Genomic DNA, 15,351 nt, shown 5'->3' with positions numbered 1-15,351 from the left:
GGCACTACTAATCGACACCAAGGTTCTTGTGGGTTTTTTCGGGCTAGAGGCATGGCCCTATAGGCCGAAAAAACCCACAAGAACCTAGTGATTCCAGCCATGAAAGCCTTCTACAATAAATCGACACCAAATTTGGACACAATACACCTATCAGGCCAATGAGTGACCATCACTCATAGAAACACTGAAAAACACAGCAGAAGGGACTTAAAAAGCCAACCCCCCAAAAGATGCTACAGCGCATATGCAAAATGACTTCTGCAAATGACACACACAATAGCATATCCACACTCTCTTCTGGACTATAGCTCCCAGCATCCCCTATACCAGGCCCTTTAGGAGAGGAGGATGATCCAAATGCACTGCTTCCAAGCTTCAAGCTTTCTTCTCCTTGGATTTATTTGAGACCATCCCAATCCCTGCATATTTCCAGTTTCCTATTACTGGACTGCAACTCCCAGCAATCCTCCAGATAGATAAGATAGATAGATTAGATAGAGATAGATAGGTAGGTAGATAGATAGATTGATTAGGAGGACTACTGGGAGTTGCAGTCTAAGAATTGGTAGGGAAGGAAGAAGGGAGAGAAAGAAAAATGGAAAGAAACTGGGGGGGGAAGCAAGGGAAGAGGAAGAGAAGGAAGGAAGGAAGGAAGGAAGGAAGGAGAGAAAGAAAGGAGGAGAGAAAGAGGGAGGGAAGGTTGGCCACAGCAAAGCTACTTAATGAAAATAAGACACCACCTGAAAATAAACCAGAGTGTGCCTTCTTGGGGAAAATAAAAATAAGAGTTTCTTATTTTGGGGAAAACACCAAGTATATATATATGTGTGTATGTGTCTTGGGGAAGCAGGAGGGAGGGAAAGAGGCAGAGATTTGGCTTTGGGGGAGAAAGAGGGAGGCGGGGGAAGGAGAAAGGAAGGGAGGGAACGATAAATAGAGATATGATGCGTTGGGGAAGGAGGAAGGGGGGCGAGGGAAAGTCTCCATGTGAGCCCCTCGGAGGCCACCCGGCAGCTGGTCGTGGCGCTGCACTCTCTCAGCCGCACCCGGGCGCCACAGGAGGGGAACCGGCCCGCGTGGGAGTGGGAGCGGGAGCGAGGAAGTGAGGTGAAAGAGGAAGGGGGGGGGGCGCTTGAAAAGGCGGCGCACGGCTTCGACGGCGTCACTCGGCGGGCGGAGAAAAGGCCCGAAAGGCTCGCCCCCCTCCCTCCTCCTCCTCCTCGTTGGGTCCCCTCTTGTTGGGTCGCCTCTCCTTCTGTCGCTGCGTCAGAGGAAGGACGGCGCGACTGGCGGGCCCTTTCCATCTTTCCTTCCTTCCCCGTCTCTCCTTCCTCCCTTCTCCGTCTCCGAGGGGCAGCGATGCAAAGCGGGCGCGCCCCTCCGGCCCTGAGCGTCACGGCGGAGAGCAGCCTCCCGGCCGGACTGCGCCTCGGCCCCCTCTCCGGCGCCTTCAAATTGGGCAAGTACCTGTCCGACCGCAGGGAGCCCGGACCCAAGAAAAAGGTATGTCCTTGGACGCCCCCAGCGAAGGGAAAGGGGGCAGGGGAGGCAGGGAGGGAGGAAGGGGGTCAATCTAGGAGAGGTCAATCTTCATCCCCCTGTAGAGAAAGGCAGCCCAGGCTCTCCTCTCTACACCGACCACTTAATGCGTTTCCAATTGTGTTGGCCAGGCGATAACTCCCCCCCCCCCCACAAGTGCGAAAGGAAGTCATCAACGCGCGCCTTGGTTGTGTAACCTCATCGGGGCCTCAAACTGAATCCAATCCTGTGTCATCATTTGCACAGCGGAAACCCTTTCCTCAATATCGGTTTGAAACTAAAGTTAAATAAGTGTAGATGGGAGCTAGGTTGGGGAAGTTCTGCTCACCCCAAGTGCCTTTACTCACTGCAAACATATCCTCTCAGGCTGGATCTACACTGCCCTATATCCCAGGAAGCGACCCCAGATTATCTGGCAGTGTCTTTCAAATAATCCAGTTCAAAGCAGATAATATGGGATCAGATCCTGGGATATGGGGCAGATTCAGCCCCAGAAGAAAAGATAGGTTTTTAATGACAGAGATGTTTTTAAAAAGAGCTGCCAATCAGGATCGCCACTAGAGACTTATTGGTTTTCTGGCCGGTTATGGTTGTTGTTGTTGTTGTTGTTGTTGTTGTTGTTGTTATTTATTCATTTTTATGCTGTTTTTCTCCAGTGGGTGAGATTCAAAGCGAGGATGACAAAAGATCAGCCAAATTTAAAAGTTAATGATAATGAACTTCAATGGACAGGTTAATGAAAAAAATCGTCTTTACCTTCAGGTTTTGTTGGTTGGAGAAGGGAGCGAGGTCTTAGACGGCTCCTAAATATTAGCTTTCTTCAGGCCACAAAACCTGGATTAAACCTAAACTCGAGGAAACCCAGGGTTTTTTTGTTTGTTTGTTTGTTTTTTGTTTGTGTGTCAGGAGCGAGTTGAGAAACTGCAAGTCGCTTCTGCTGTGAGCGAATTGGCAGTCTGCAAGGACGTTGCCCAGGGGTGCCCGGATGTTTTGATGTTTGTCTGTCCTTGTGGGAGGCTTCTCTCTTGACCCCGCATGTGGACCTGGAGCTGACAAAGGGAGCTCTCCCCATAGATCTTCAGTCCTGCCGGCAGAAGGGTTCAACCCATTGCACCACCATTACATTCATGGAAAGTTGACCAGTTGGCACTTCAATTAAAACCCAGTGAAGTCAATGGGTCTGTTCTAAGTGGGGAAAAACCATTAGATGGAACGCTTTTTTTCTGTTATTATATACCAGACTGAAAAACACAGCAGAAACGCCTCAGACCAAATGGATTTCCAGAAAAAAGGCAGATATTTGGGAGGAAAATAGGGAAGAATCTTCTCGCCCCCCCTTCTAGGAGCTTTCTTGAGCAGGAGTCCATTCCCCCAATTGCCTCAAAGGGACAGGTGCAAGCATGTGGGTTAAACCCTTGTGTCGGCAGGACTGAAGACCGACAGGTCCCAGGTTGGAATCCGGAGAAAGCGAGGATTAGCTCCCTCTGTCAGCTCCAGCTCCCCATGCGGAGACATGAGAGAAGCCTCCCACAAGAATGTAAACATCAAAACATCCGGGCGTCCCCTGGACAACGTCTTTGCAGACTGCCAATTCTCTCACACCAGAAGCGACTTGCAGTTTCTCAAGTCGCTCCTGACACGAAAAAACCCGGCCTTTAACATTCTCTGCCCAAGGGGCCCGGTGCAAATCTCCCTGCCTCTCCTCCCCCGAGCCGAGCATAAGGCGGCATCGATTCCTTCCCCTCCTTTTCTCCCCAAAGAGCTCCGAGGTTTGTCATAATAACTTCTGAATGGCTTGTAATCGTTTCTAAACGCCCTGCCAGGCCCTTCAAATTTATTTCTCCTCCGTCTTGGTTGGTTCCTCCTGTTGGGCTGCCTTTGTTGCGGGGACAGTGAGGACATTTTATGGCCTTCTCGTGGAGCGAGGAGGAGACCTCTCTGTCCTCTTCTCTATCGCCAAGCAGATTGGAGGGGCAGATTGACTCAGTCACGGAGCTCCGCGGCCCCCTTTCCCTCTTCCCTCCGTATTAAATGTTAATTAATTGCCCCGGAGGACCCCGGAGACGCCAAGTGGAGCAGGAATTTGGAATGGATCCGGTGGTGGTTGTTATTGTTATTTCAAGTTGCCGGCTCCTGAGTTAAATACAGACCAGCGGCGGTGAAAAACAAACGGTGTATTTCCTTCTTCGGTGAAATGGATCTGGGTTTTGATCCTATCGAGTTTTAAAAGGCTTGTTTCGTTTCAAAGGGACGATGCATGCCAAATCCTGTCATCTCTTCCCTGGAAGTAAAGCCCCGCTCTACTCAACGAGGCTTATTTACTAGTCAACATTCAAATAATGGGATCACACCCATCCTAGCAACACATAAGTCAGTGAAGTCGGGTTGTTTACATTCAAAAAACCAAGTGGACCCACAACTCTGGTTAAGAGCAAGAGCTTTTGCCATCCTAGTTAAGTTGGCTACCCTTTCGATCCTAAAATCAGAATATTTAGAAGATATGTCGTTGAAAGCTTTCATGGCCGGAAACACTAGGTTGCTGTGAGTTTTCCGGGTGGTACACCAGAAGCATTATTTCCTCTTCTGCTTCTGGAACATAGACATAAAGCCCGAAAACTCACAACCTAATATTTAGAACAGTGTTTCCCAACTTTTTTGTTTAGTTTACCAGGGACCATTTAACCAAGGTCCACTTTGACCAGGGACCACTCTTCAACATTAGTATCATGAGGGTTACGAATCAGTTTCAGATTCGGTTGGGTTATTTAGGGTGCTGATTCAGAAAATTGCATTGGATAGACCACTTCAGCTCTAGTTTCTGATATAGAACATGTGCCATTCAGTAGTTGCCACCTGCTCACCCACAGAAAACCATATTTAATAATCTAGAGCTGATGTGGTCTATCCAATATTGTGTTTTGAATTAGCACCCCAAATAACCCCAGGAACAGGCCTAATAAGGAAGACACCAAGGCTCCCCCACTTCCAGGCACTACACGGACCAGCTCCGGTGGGTAGTCAGCCTCTCCACTCCCGACATCCTCCCGCTTCTCGCTTCCCTTCGGGAGACCAGTTGCTCTCCTTGTGAGGCTGCTGACCATATTTTAGTTTTTTGGGACCCCTGGTGTTCCACGGACCACAGGTTCAGAACCATTGATTTAGAAAAACTCTTCTAAATCAAGAAACAAGAGAGTTTTTCCTCCCAGTTCAGACTGCACTGAGGGCCAGATTTCTCTGCTGAATACACCATATTTCAGTAGAACTGGATTTTAGGTAATCAACGGGTCCAAGCACCTCAAATAAATACATTAGCATAGCATAGAGAGCTTGGAGGTTGAGTCCATCGAAATGAACTAATGCCGTCGGTTTAAGAGGCCTCAATCCCCGGGTCCCTGCTAAAGAGGCAGACTCCCATGGAGAACAAATTTACTTGGGAGTCGAGAGGCCTAGTCCGATTTGATGGTCTCAATGCCACTCCCATCGTCACTCCGTTTGCGGTTCCGGGAGGGGATAGTTGTGGGTGGCTGCCCCCTTCCCTGCCCAAAGGAGCCACGCTTTCCGGGAAGGAAGCCGCACTGAGCTCGGAGGGACTGACTCCTGAGGAGGATTTGACCTCTTGTTTTGCGGCTTTGAGCTCATAGACTGGTGCTCTCCTCTGCCACTTCAAGGTTTAGGCCAGAGATCTTTTTAAATGGGCTAGTAAGGGAAAGGGAGGGAGGGAAGGAAGGAATGAAAGGAGGAAGCAAGGAAGGAAGGAAGGAAGGAAAAAAGGGAGGGAGGAAGGAAGGAAGGAAGGAAGGAAGGAAGGAAAAAAATAGAAGGAAGTAAGAAGCAGGAAATGTAGGGAAGAAAGAAGGAAGGCAAAGGGAGGAAGGAAATAAATGAAGGGAGAAAGGAAGCAAGGATGATGAGAGGGAGGGAGAGGAAAGAAAAATAGAATAATAATAATAATAATAATAATAATAATAATAAAGCTTTATTTCTAAACCGAACCTCTCTTCAAAAGGGACTCAGGGCGGTTTACAGCACAAAAAACAAACAAACATTCAACGCGTTACGAAGTAACAAACAACACCAGGACGAATACAAGAATAATACGAAGTAATACACAATAATAGTAATAAACTTATAATGAAATAATCAAACTTTCATTATAAGTTTGATTCTTTCATTATAAGTTTTGACAATAAACTAGAAAGAGAAAAGCAGAAAAGGGAGGGAAGAAGGAAGCAAGGCAGAAAGGAAGGGGAAAGAGCCAAGGAAAGAAAGACGGAATAAAAAAGAAAGGTGGAAGAAAGGGAGGAGGGAGGCAGGGAAGGATGGATGGAAGGAAGGCAGGGAGAGAGGGAAAGAAAGGAAGAAAAAGAAAGAGGCGGAATAAAAATGAAAGATGGAGGAAACGGTGGGGGGGGGGGGAGGCAGGGAATGATGAATGGATGGAAGGAAGAGACGAGGGATGGATGGATGGATGGATGGAAGGAGGAAAAAAGGAAGGAAGGAAGGAAGGAAGGAAGGAAGGAAGGAAGGAAGGAAGGAAGGAAGGAGAGAGCCTGTGCTTTGGTAGGGTGTTCGTGAACTGCCTAGTCGAGCAGCTCCGCGCCAAGGGCGGCTGTTTTGGCTCGGGGTCCCAGCGTGGAGTTGCCCCTCTGCCGCTGCCTCCCTCCCTCCCTCCCTCCCTGGCTACCTGGGCCTGACCGCTGGGCTGCCCTGCCTTCCAGGTGCGGATGGTGCGTGGGGAGCTGGTGGACGAAGCCGGGGAGCCCGCGGCGGAGTGGATGGGGCTCATCCGGGCGGCCAGGCACGCGCAGGAGCAGACCTTGGAAGCCGTGGCGGACTTGCCGGGCGGACAGGTACCCACCGCCTCCCCTTGAACTCGGGGAGTGGGAGGGAGTGGCGGGGGGAGGAGGGGTGTGGGAATGGCCCAGGGCCTCCTCCTCGCGTGCTTCCTGGGCTTTGCCAACCGGACTTTCCCTTTCCTTTCGCTGCTAGATTTTCTACCGGGCGCTGCGGGATGTCCAGCCGGGGGAGGAGCTCACCGTGTGGTATTCCAACTCCTTGGCCCAGTGGTTTGACATGCCCACCACGGCGACTCCCACCCACGACGAGAAAGGTAGGCATCCGACGTAGCCCTGGGTTGAAGCACGCCTGCCGTTTCCATTCCTGTGGCTCAAGGGGAGGGCGGAGATGGGCTCTATCGATGCCGCTTCTTTAGTCTTTATGTATTCACATAAGCAGCATTTCCACGCAGCCTTCTGTTCAGCCCCCTATGTTTCCCCCCATTCTCAGACTGGCTTGGATGTCCGAGGTGTGGCTGCGGTGGATCCGCTTTGGGTTTTAGTCCATCTTTAAACGAGCTTCTCCGTTCAATGCAATATACAAAGGCGTCAGATCCTGCCTGATCCTGGAAACTAAACAGAGTCAGTTCTTAGATGGGAGATCACGAAGGAATACCGAGTTCTGTAGGTTATACTTGAGAACAGTTCCCAAACAAAGTTCCCAAACTTTGGTCTTCCGTATATTTTGGACTTCGATTGGACTTCGATTCCGAAAAACTGAATCCCAGGACTCCTGGGGAAGTCCCAAACCCCAAGAAAGCCAACATTTGGGAATCACTGCTTTGGGAGGAAAGAACTGGCAAACCTCAGAGTCTCTATCATTGTTTTGGATGGAGGGAGGGATTTGGGTTTTTTCCCGACCATTGAACCAATTTGCTTTGAATGATGGTTATGCCACAAAGATTTTCTCCCCTTCCCAAATTATATTTTTTATTTATTTCTCTCTACCCAAAGAGGTGAACTTTCGAGTTGCGGTTGTTTATTTTTCCTATACAATGTTTTCGTCTCCTCGCATCTCTCTCTACCTCGATCCTCTCGGCGCTTTAATCTTTGAAGCAGGGAAATATGTTTTAAAACAGGGAAGGGGATTCGTGCCTTGTTTGGAAATCCTGGACATTCTTGGAGAGACAAAATAGATGAGGCTCCTTTTCTCTTTTATTATGTAGCTCTCTCCCCTTCTTGTTAGAGGTCAACAGGCATGGGCAAACTCCAGGTGTTTTGGACTTCAGCTCCTACCATTCCTAACAGCCTCCGGCCCTTACCTTTTCCCCCTCAGTCGCTTAAGGGCCTGAGGCTGTTAGGAATGATGGGAGTCTAAGTCCAAAACACTTGGAGGGAGGGCCCAAGTTGGCCCATGCCTGTGTTAAACCGTCAGAGCTGTCCAAAGATGATTAGTTGGGACTATGGTCAAACTGATGGATTGTGACGCTGGAGAAGAGGGTTCAAATCCCCGCTCGGCCAACATGGAAATCTCCTGGGTAAACTTTGGTCAAGCCACATTCTCTCAGCCTCAGAGGAAACCAAAAGGCAAAGCCTCTCTGAACAAATCCTACCCAAAAAAAACCCATGTGATAGCTTCCTCTTAAGATTGCCATAGATCTGAAACTACTTGAAGTTAGGCACATAATAAGATAGCTCGTAAACTGCGCTCCATGCAGTCATGCTGTCCACATGACCTTGGAGGTGTCTACGGATAACGCTGGCTCTTCGGCTTAGAAATGGAGATGAGCACCAATCCCCAGAGTCGGACACGACTGGACTTAATGTCAGGGGAAAACCTTTACCTTTACCTTTAGGTAGATATAACTTTAATTTTCGTGGTTCCATTTTATAGAAACATCGAATAGGTCTTCTAGTCCTCCATCAAACGGCAAATCCAGGATCCTGTAGGATACCCTTGTGTGGTGTGAAAGAAGCCTTCTGCCTCTGTCCTATTGACTTGGGTGGCAGAAAGCGCCCATAAAACAAATGAGGCGGGACTGAGCCAATTGAGGAGAACCGAAGGTCGTTGTAAATAGCGGCTCTTCACTCACTTCTGTTCTCCAGGACCGGGGATTAAGCAGACAGATGTTAATTCCTCTTCAGTCCCATTATATGCACGGATATAGTGGGAAAAACAGAAGCCTTTGCAAATCAAGGCAACTCTGTGGAATATCGAAGACTCCAGTCCCTGGGAAGAAGGGTTATTTGAACTCAGTTCAACTCAGTTCAAGGAGCCGCCCGTGACCGGGTTGGAATCCGGCGCGGGGTGAGCTCCCGTCTGTCAGACCCAGCTTCTCGTGCGGGGACATGAGTGAAGCCTCCCACATGATAAAACATCCAGGCGTCCCCTGGGCAACGTCCTTGCAGGCCACTACAGTCTACTGTCTAAGTGTAGGACTTCTTAATTGGGCGAGAGTTGAGGGAGCAAATAATAAAGGGTGTCCTAGAAGAACTGGAATAAATTTCTACCAGGAAATAGCGAATTTATTCTTCACATTGTGTATTATTAAAAGGTAGGCTGTCCATGGAAGGGACGTCAACTTCCCACCGCTTTCCAAAGTAAGGAGGCAAATAGATGGAGACTCTTCGTTGGGAGGGCCTTGTGCCAGTTGGGGATTCAGAGACCGAACATATAGATTTCCTTGTCGTCCTATAAAATAAAGTGCGATGACCCCACTTCAGTTGCAATGGCTTTCTCTCAGGGAATCCTGGGAGTTGTAGTTTTAGGAGGTAACCTCGCTTTTCCAAAGGAGAAGTCTAAATGCTTCTTCCCCCTAGACTGTAAATTTGAGGATTCCATAAGATATTGCCATGGAGGTTAAACTGGAATCATCGCGCTATTACGACGTTTAGAATGAATCGCTTTTGGGGTTGTTGCAGTTTTTTTGGGCTGAATGGTCATGTTCTAGAAGCATTCTCTCCTGACGTTTCGCCTGCATCTATGACAGGCATCCTCAGAGGTTGTGAGGTTGCATTTTGGGTGTTTAGAGAAAGAAGCAAGTTTAAGAATGGTTTTTCTCGTGCTCTATTTATTTTTCCCAGTTCCACATCCCAATATACTTTGAGTTTCGGTCAAATACTGAATACTTCCTTAGAAATTCCAGAGCGAAACCCATGAGAAGATTCTATAAATCACAATTTATTCGAAAGAAGGAAGACCTACATCGTCAGTAGCCAGGAGATCAGGGCTCCTGGGAATGGGGAAGATTGTCGTCCAGAACATCTTTGAAGGCCTCTTCGATGAGGAAAACTGTTCTGGATATTAATTGATTCAGCACCTCTAATAAGACCGAAAATGTTTGCAAGGGAACCTTCATCTTTTTTTTTTTTTTTGGTCGTGCCAGGAGCGACTTGAGAAACTCCAAGTCGCTTCTGGTGTGAGAGAATTGGCCGTCTGCAAGGAGGTTGCCCAGGGGACGCCCTGATGTTTGATGTTTTATCATCCTTGTGGGAGGCTTATCTCATGTCCCCTGATGAGGAGCTGGAGCTGACAGAGGGAGCTCATCCGCGCTCTCCCCGGATTTGAACCTATGACCTGTCGATCTTCCAACGGAACCTTCAATGAAATAAATAGATTATAAATAGATTTCGTTGCTTAGAAAAACATGTAATTGTCCATCTTTTCCTCACCTGCCTTCTTTCACCTGCTGAATTTCTGGACAGAGAAAATCCGCATTCGGGGGAGTGGGCAAGACAACTCAGTTTCGGGTAGGGGTATGAGGTAAACTGTTTCCCGGGGCAAATTTGTCAACAGCCACAGACGCCATGATTTCAATGAATTTCAATACTGGCCCCCTGGACTTTAGTCAGAACGACCCCAGTTACTCCCAATCCTTAATTAAGCAGGAGGAAGAAGAAGAAGAAGAAGGAAACGGCCATGTTTTGGGCAGTGTACCTACCTAGTCCTAAGCAACACTGAACCCAAAAGGCTTTTTGAGTCAACGCACTGAATTCAGTGTCCTAAAGGGATTTTATTTTTATTTATTGTGTCGGAAGCAAATTAAGGGTACAGTTAAAATGTTTTTAAAACACAAGGAAAGTTAGGTTCTTGTGGGTTTTTTCGGGCTATGGAGCCATGTTCTAGAGGCATTTCTCCTGACGTTTCGCCTGCATCTATGGCAAGCATCCTCAGAGGATGCTTGCCATAGATGCAGGCGAAACGTCAGGAGAAATGCCTCTAGAACATGGCTCCATAGCCCGAAAAAACCCACAAGAACCTAGTGATTCCAGCCATGAAAGCCTTCGACAATACAAGGAAAGTTAAAAACTCGGCATTATGCTAAATTTTCTTTGACCAGAAGCTGGCCACTTGGACTGCCTCTGGTGTAGCTGTGAGAAGGTCCTCCACTGTGCATGTGGCAGGGCTCAGACTGCATTGTAGTAAGTGATCTGTGGATTGTTCTCTCCTCAGCATTAGTCCCATTTCTTAAGATTGGCTCTGCATCTGATGGTGCCAGAGCACAGTCTGTTCAGTGCTTTACAAGTTGTCCAGTCTTCTGTGTGTCCAGGAAGACTGGACACACAGCCTCAGCCACGGATTGTGATTCTGAGTTTTAGCCTGCCACTTTTGGGCTCTTGCTTGCTGAAGTGTTCCTGCTAGTGTCTTCTCAATCTTTCTCTGTCGATCTTAGGAAGCTGTTGGCATCCTAAAGGGGTGATTTTGTGAGTTCTTACTTGAGGAAAGAAAAATCTATTTCCATAAATGAAAAAAAATCAGTTTCCATACTTCCAATTTATATTCAGCTTGTCTTCTAGCCTTAAATCCAAACGACCCAGCTAGAAACTCAACGGATGGAGTGATGAATGTCTATGAATGCTCTTCCTATCTAGGTGCCTGTCTGAGGGATTGGGGTCCACTGTATGTTTGTGAGGAGGCCTCCTCTATGCCCCACCAGTGTGTTGAGACATTGAAGGGGGGCTGTTCATCCGTGGCACCCCAATAGTGGCATGCCTGCCCCTTGGAGGCCTTTTTGGTTCCCCCACACTCAAGTCATTGAAGCGTCAAGTGAAAACTTGGCTGTTCACCGTGGCCTTTTGTCCTCAGGATGGATTCGTCTCAAATGCAGATGCACATAGTTTACATTTTAAAAATAACTCCGAACTCGGTATGATTTTTAATATATAGTTAAAATGTTTCTACTCTTTTAAAAAATTCATTAAATAAATATAAGTCAATAAAATTTACATTAAGGCTCGACTTAAGTTTAGTCAATTAAAATAAATATTAAACGGCTAAACTTAAGTCGAGCCTTAATGTAATTTCTATTGATTTTTTTGGTGAATATAATTTTGTATTTACATACATTAACGGCTTACACTGTTAATGTATAGACACATATAACCCCACCACCAAGGCCTGAACAAGTATAATTTTCTTTGACTAATAAATATATGAGCCAACCAGTAAACAAATGGTTTACAAAATCCCTGACCAATAAGGTTGTATTGAATCACTGGGTCCTGTGAGTTTTTCACAGTTTTCCTGTGAAACATGGTCATAAACCCAAAAAACTCACAGCAACCCATGATTGTATTGTTTTCCCTTATCATTCTCTAAAATATATTTAATGAAAACTAACTAATATGAATCACATTCTGATCTATTAATTTTTAACCCCTGATCACCCTCATTTCCTTTGATAGTTTATAATTTAAGGCAGGCATCCTCAAACTGCGGCCCTCCAGTTGTTTGGGCCTCCAACTCCCAGAAGCCTTAAGGAGCTTGTTCAGTTGTCAGGAATTCTGGGAGTTGAAGGCCCAAACAGCTGGAAGGCCACAGTTTGAGGATGCCTAATTTAAGGTCACTACCTTCCAATTCCTTCAAAATTCTATTGACTTAATGGAACTTTTGTACTTGGGTACAACAACTGGATTTGGGCAAGAGGTGGGTTTAGGAACCCTCCAGATGTGGTTGAATTACCGTTGATGATTAGGAGGAGGATGATGATAATAGTAATTACTTTCCTCTCATTTCGCTGAAAGTTAAAACAGAGATAAAACAGAACATTTTAAAAACATTTCACAAAATGGGCTCAGATAAAATACAGATTATCTCGGGGGTCGCATAAATCCTGGGAGTTGTAGCTCAAAATTTGCCTAGAAGGGGGCTCTGAACTTTGCACAACACACCATGTCCCAGTAAATGACGTTGGGCATGCACCCTAATGAATCCCCGACCATTTCCCTCTCCCCAATGTGCAGCCCGGGCGAATTTTCTCTCCCTCTCCCTGCCATCCCGCCCTGCTCCCGACCCGCCAGTCAGGGCTGGAAAAAGACCCTGGATCGCTGCCAGGCAATCTTCGTTGCACAAAAGTGTTTGCCTCGCTCCATTTAGCGGCAGATTGAGTAAACGAGGCTCTTAGCAGCAGGACGGGGAGGGAGGGGAGAGGGCAGAGGGCAGAAGTCAGGAGCAGTCTGGATTTCAGGGCCTTGGTTGAAGACCCGAAGAGGCACCGGGTCCGGCTGATCTTGGGAGCTAAACAGGATAAGCCCCGGTTAGTACTTGGATGGGAGACCGCCAAGGAATGCAGTAGGCGATGTTTCAGAGGGAGAAACCTGCCCAACCACCTCTGAGTATTTCTTGCCTAAGGAAATCCTATGACATTCAAGCATACTATTTTCATAGAATCAAAGAGTTGGAAGAGACCTCATGGGCCATCCAATCAAACCCCATTCTGCCAAGAAGCAGGAATATTGCATTTAAATCACCCCTGACAGATGGCCATCCAGCCTCTGTTTAAAAGTTTCCAGAGAAGGAGCCTCCACCACACATTTTGAATTGGGAAAGTGCAACACGGAGCTCTAATCAAATCAGGAGCCGAATGAAGCTCTGATGTTCTGTAGCCAGAAGTTCTCTGTTCTAGAAAAGTAATAATAATAATACTTAATTTCTACCCCGCCTATCTCCCAGTAGGGACTGTCCTGAAAATTTCAAAATATTTTAGAGGATCTGGAAGATTTGGGTCACAATGTACCCACCCCTGCTCTGGCGACTATCTGGTAGGGAAATTGTGGCCTTCAGCTATCAGCGATGGGTTCGGATTTAATTACACTATATAATATGATTTTTGTTCCTGGGTTATAAATGTCATTTCCTAATTGGTTCTATCATAAAACATGGGGAAAGTTTATTCAACTGTAAAAACTTTTTTTGCCTCACATCCTGCAGCACACTTTGCTATAGTTTTTCAATAATGTCCCCTAGAGTAGTGGTTCTCAACACGTGGATCCCCGGATGTATTGGCCTTCAACTCCCAGAAATCCTAACAGATGGTAAACTGGCTGGGATTTCTGGGAGTTGTAGGCCAAAACATCTGGGGACCCACAGGTTGAGAACCACTGCTAGAGTCTCAATCTATTCAACATAATTTGTGGCAGCCACAAAAAAAAAAAAAAAAAAAAAAAAAAGAGGTTCCTGGAGTAGAACAACTACTTTCAAAGTAAGTTCTGCACAATTAAAGAGGAAATAGCACTCTCAAACCAGGAACAAAATTCTTTTCGAATTTTATTACATAGTGTTTTGGAAAGCCTGTCAACACATCAGGTGCCACAACGCAATTCAAAGAAATAAAGAGAACTCCATAAATATGAATAGAATAGCAAAGGAATATCAGGTATTTGTTCAATATTACTGTGAAATAGAGGTTTGTATGTGTTGAGCTGTTAAGCTAAAAAATACCCCTCACTTGGGGTGATTCCACCAAAAATACACAAAAGTGTGCCAGAAGCACACTTCATAACCAGCAGAAACTTACCTGTGGTGACTCAGGGTTAGCTTTCATTCAACAGGATGGCACAGGATTGCAGCGTCACAACTTTAGTTCCAAAATATTTATTGAAAAAGAAATCCATTCTAGCAGGCCCGTAGCCAAGATTTTGATTGGGGGGGGGGGGGGGGAGCTGTGTTTGATTAGGGAGGGGGGGACTGAGTCTGAGTGAAAGAGGGTCTACCCTAGCAAACCTTTTGTATTGTTACCCCAATACCCCCCTGCATATGGGATATATTGAGCATGGTGATCAGATCATGATATGAATAAACATAACAGTTTAAATAATGTACCAGTAGGGCCTTCTCGCGGACCACCATGAGAATTTCGGGTGGTCCCCCCCCCCCCATGCCTGCATTCTAGATAGAAAAGGGTTTGGAGCTAACTAGCTTGCTAAGCTAATATTTCAAGAAAGGTAAAAAGGATAAAAAGTCAAAATATCAATGCAGCTACATTTTACCTAGAGCATGGCAAATGCCTCCTCACTGGAAGACAAAGGCAGAAGAAAGGGTAATGGAGCATGACCACATGGCCAAAAGCCAGGGCAATAAACATACCTTGAAAGAGGCAGTTGCCTCATCTCTCACAGAGATGCCATTGCTACATCTTCAAAAGGGGGAGGAGATAGCCCGGCAAGCAAGAAGAATAAGACAAAGCCCCTTCTGGGAAAAGCGTGCATGGGAATGTGGGGAAAGGAATCCTTTACTCTAATCCTATCTAGTCTAGCTACTCATTGAGGACCGGAGACTTGGGCAGTCCATGGATGAAACCCAACAGTGTGTATGCGCCTTCAATTCACCTGTATTTATGGCATCCCCATTTTTTGTTTGTTTTAGGCAAGAGGTGGTTTTGACAGTTCTTTCCTCTGCAATTAGCCCACAGCACTTAGTATTTGTTGGTGGTCTCCCATCCAAGTGCTAACCAGGACTTACCCTGCATAATTTCCAAGATCACACAGGATCTGGTGCCATTTTTAACAGAGGTGATCCTTACCCTACAAGAAGTTTGGATTGAGTCCAAGTTCCAAAACAAACAAACAAACAAACAAACAAAGGCATTTCAAGTTTGACCTAATTTTTAAAAGGGAAAGAACTTGGAAAAAGGAATTCCGAATTATTATTATTGTCCACCCCTTCTTTTATCTTTTGTTCTGCCAAGAGAATGGGAAAGAGAATGTGTGGATTAATGTACATTTGACCTCACTTGTGGTCTTGGCGTGAGTAGGAGAA

The 15,351-nt window shown here is 46.4% G+C and overlaps 1 protein-coding gene across 1 annotated transcript in view; it reads left to right on the top strand.

Moving 5' to 3' along the window:
* The first annotated feature begins 1,137 nt into the window (after positions 1 to 1,137).
* Positions 1,138 to 15,351, top strand: part of PRDM13 (PR/SET domain 13) — a 31,221-nt gene continuing 17,007 nt past the window's right edge. The window contains exons 1-3 of the mRNA XM_060753086.2: positions 1,138 to 1,503; positions 6,258 to 6,389; positions 6,529 to 6,649. Of these exons, the coding sequence (XP_060609069.2) occupies positions 1,360 to 1,503; positions 6,258 to 6,389; positions 6,529 to 6,649 (397 nt within the window). The 5' untranslated portion in view covers positions 1,138 to 1,359. The remainder of the gene's footprint in view (positions 1,504 to 6,257; positions 6,390 to 6,528; positions 6,650 to 15,351) is intronic.

Source organism: Anolis sagrei, chromosome 1, assembly GCF_037176765.1.
Source record: "Anolis sagrei isolate rAnoSag1 chromosome 1, rAnoSag1.mat, whole genome shotgun sequence".
Taxonomy (NCBI): Eukaryota; Metazoa; Chordata; class Lepidosauria; order Squamata; family Dactyloidae; genus Anolis; species Anolis sagrei.
This window is presented reverse-complemented; position numbering and strand designations above follow the sequence as displayed.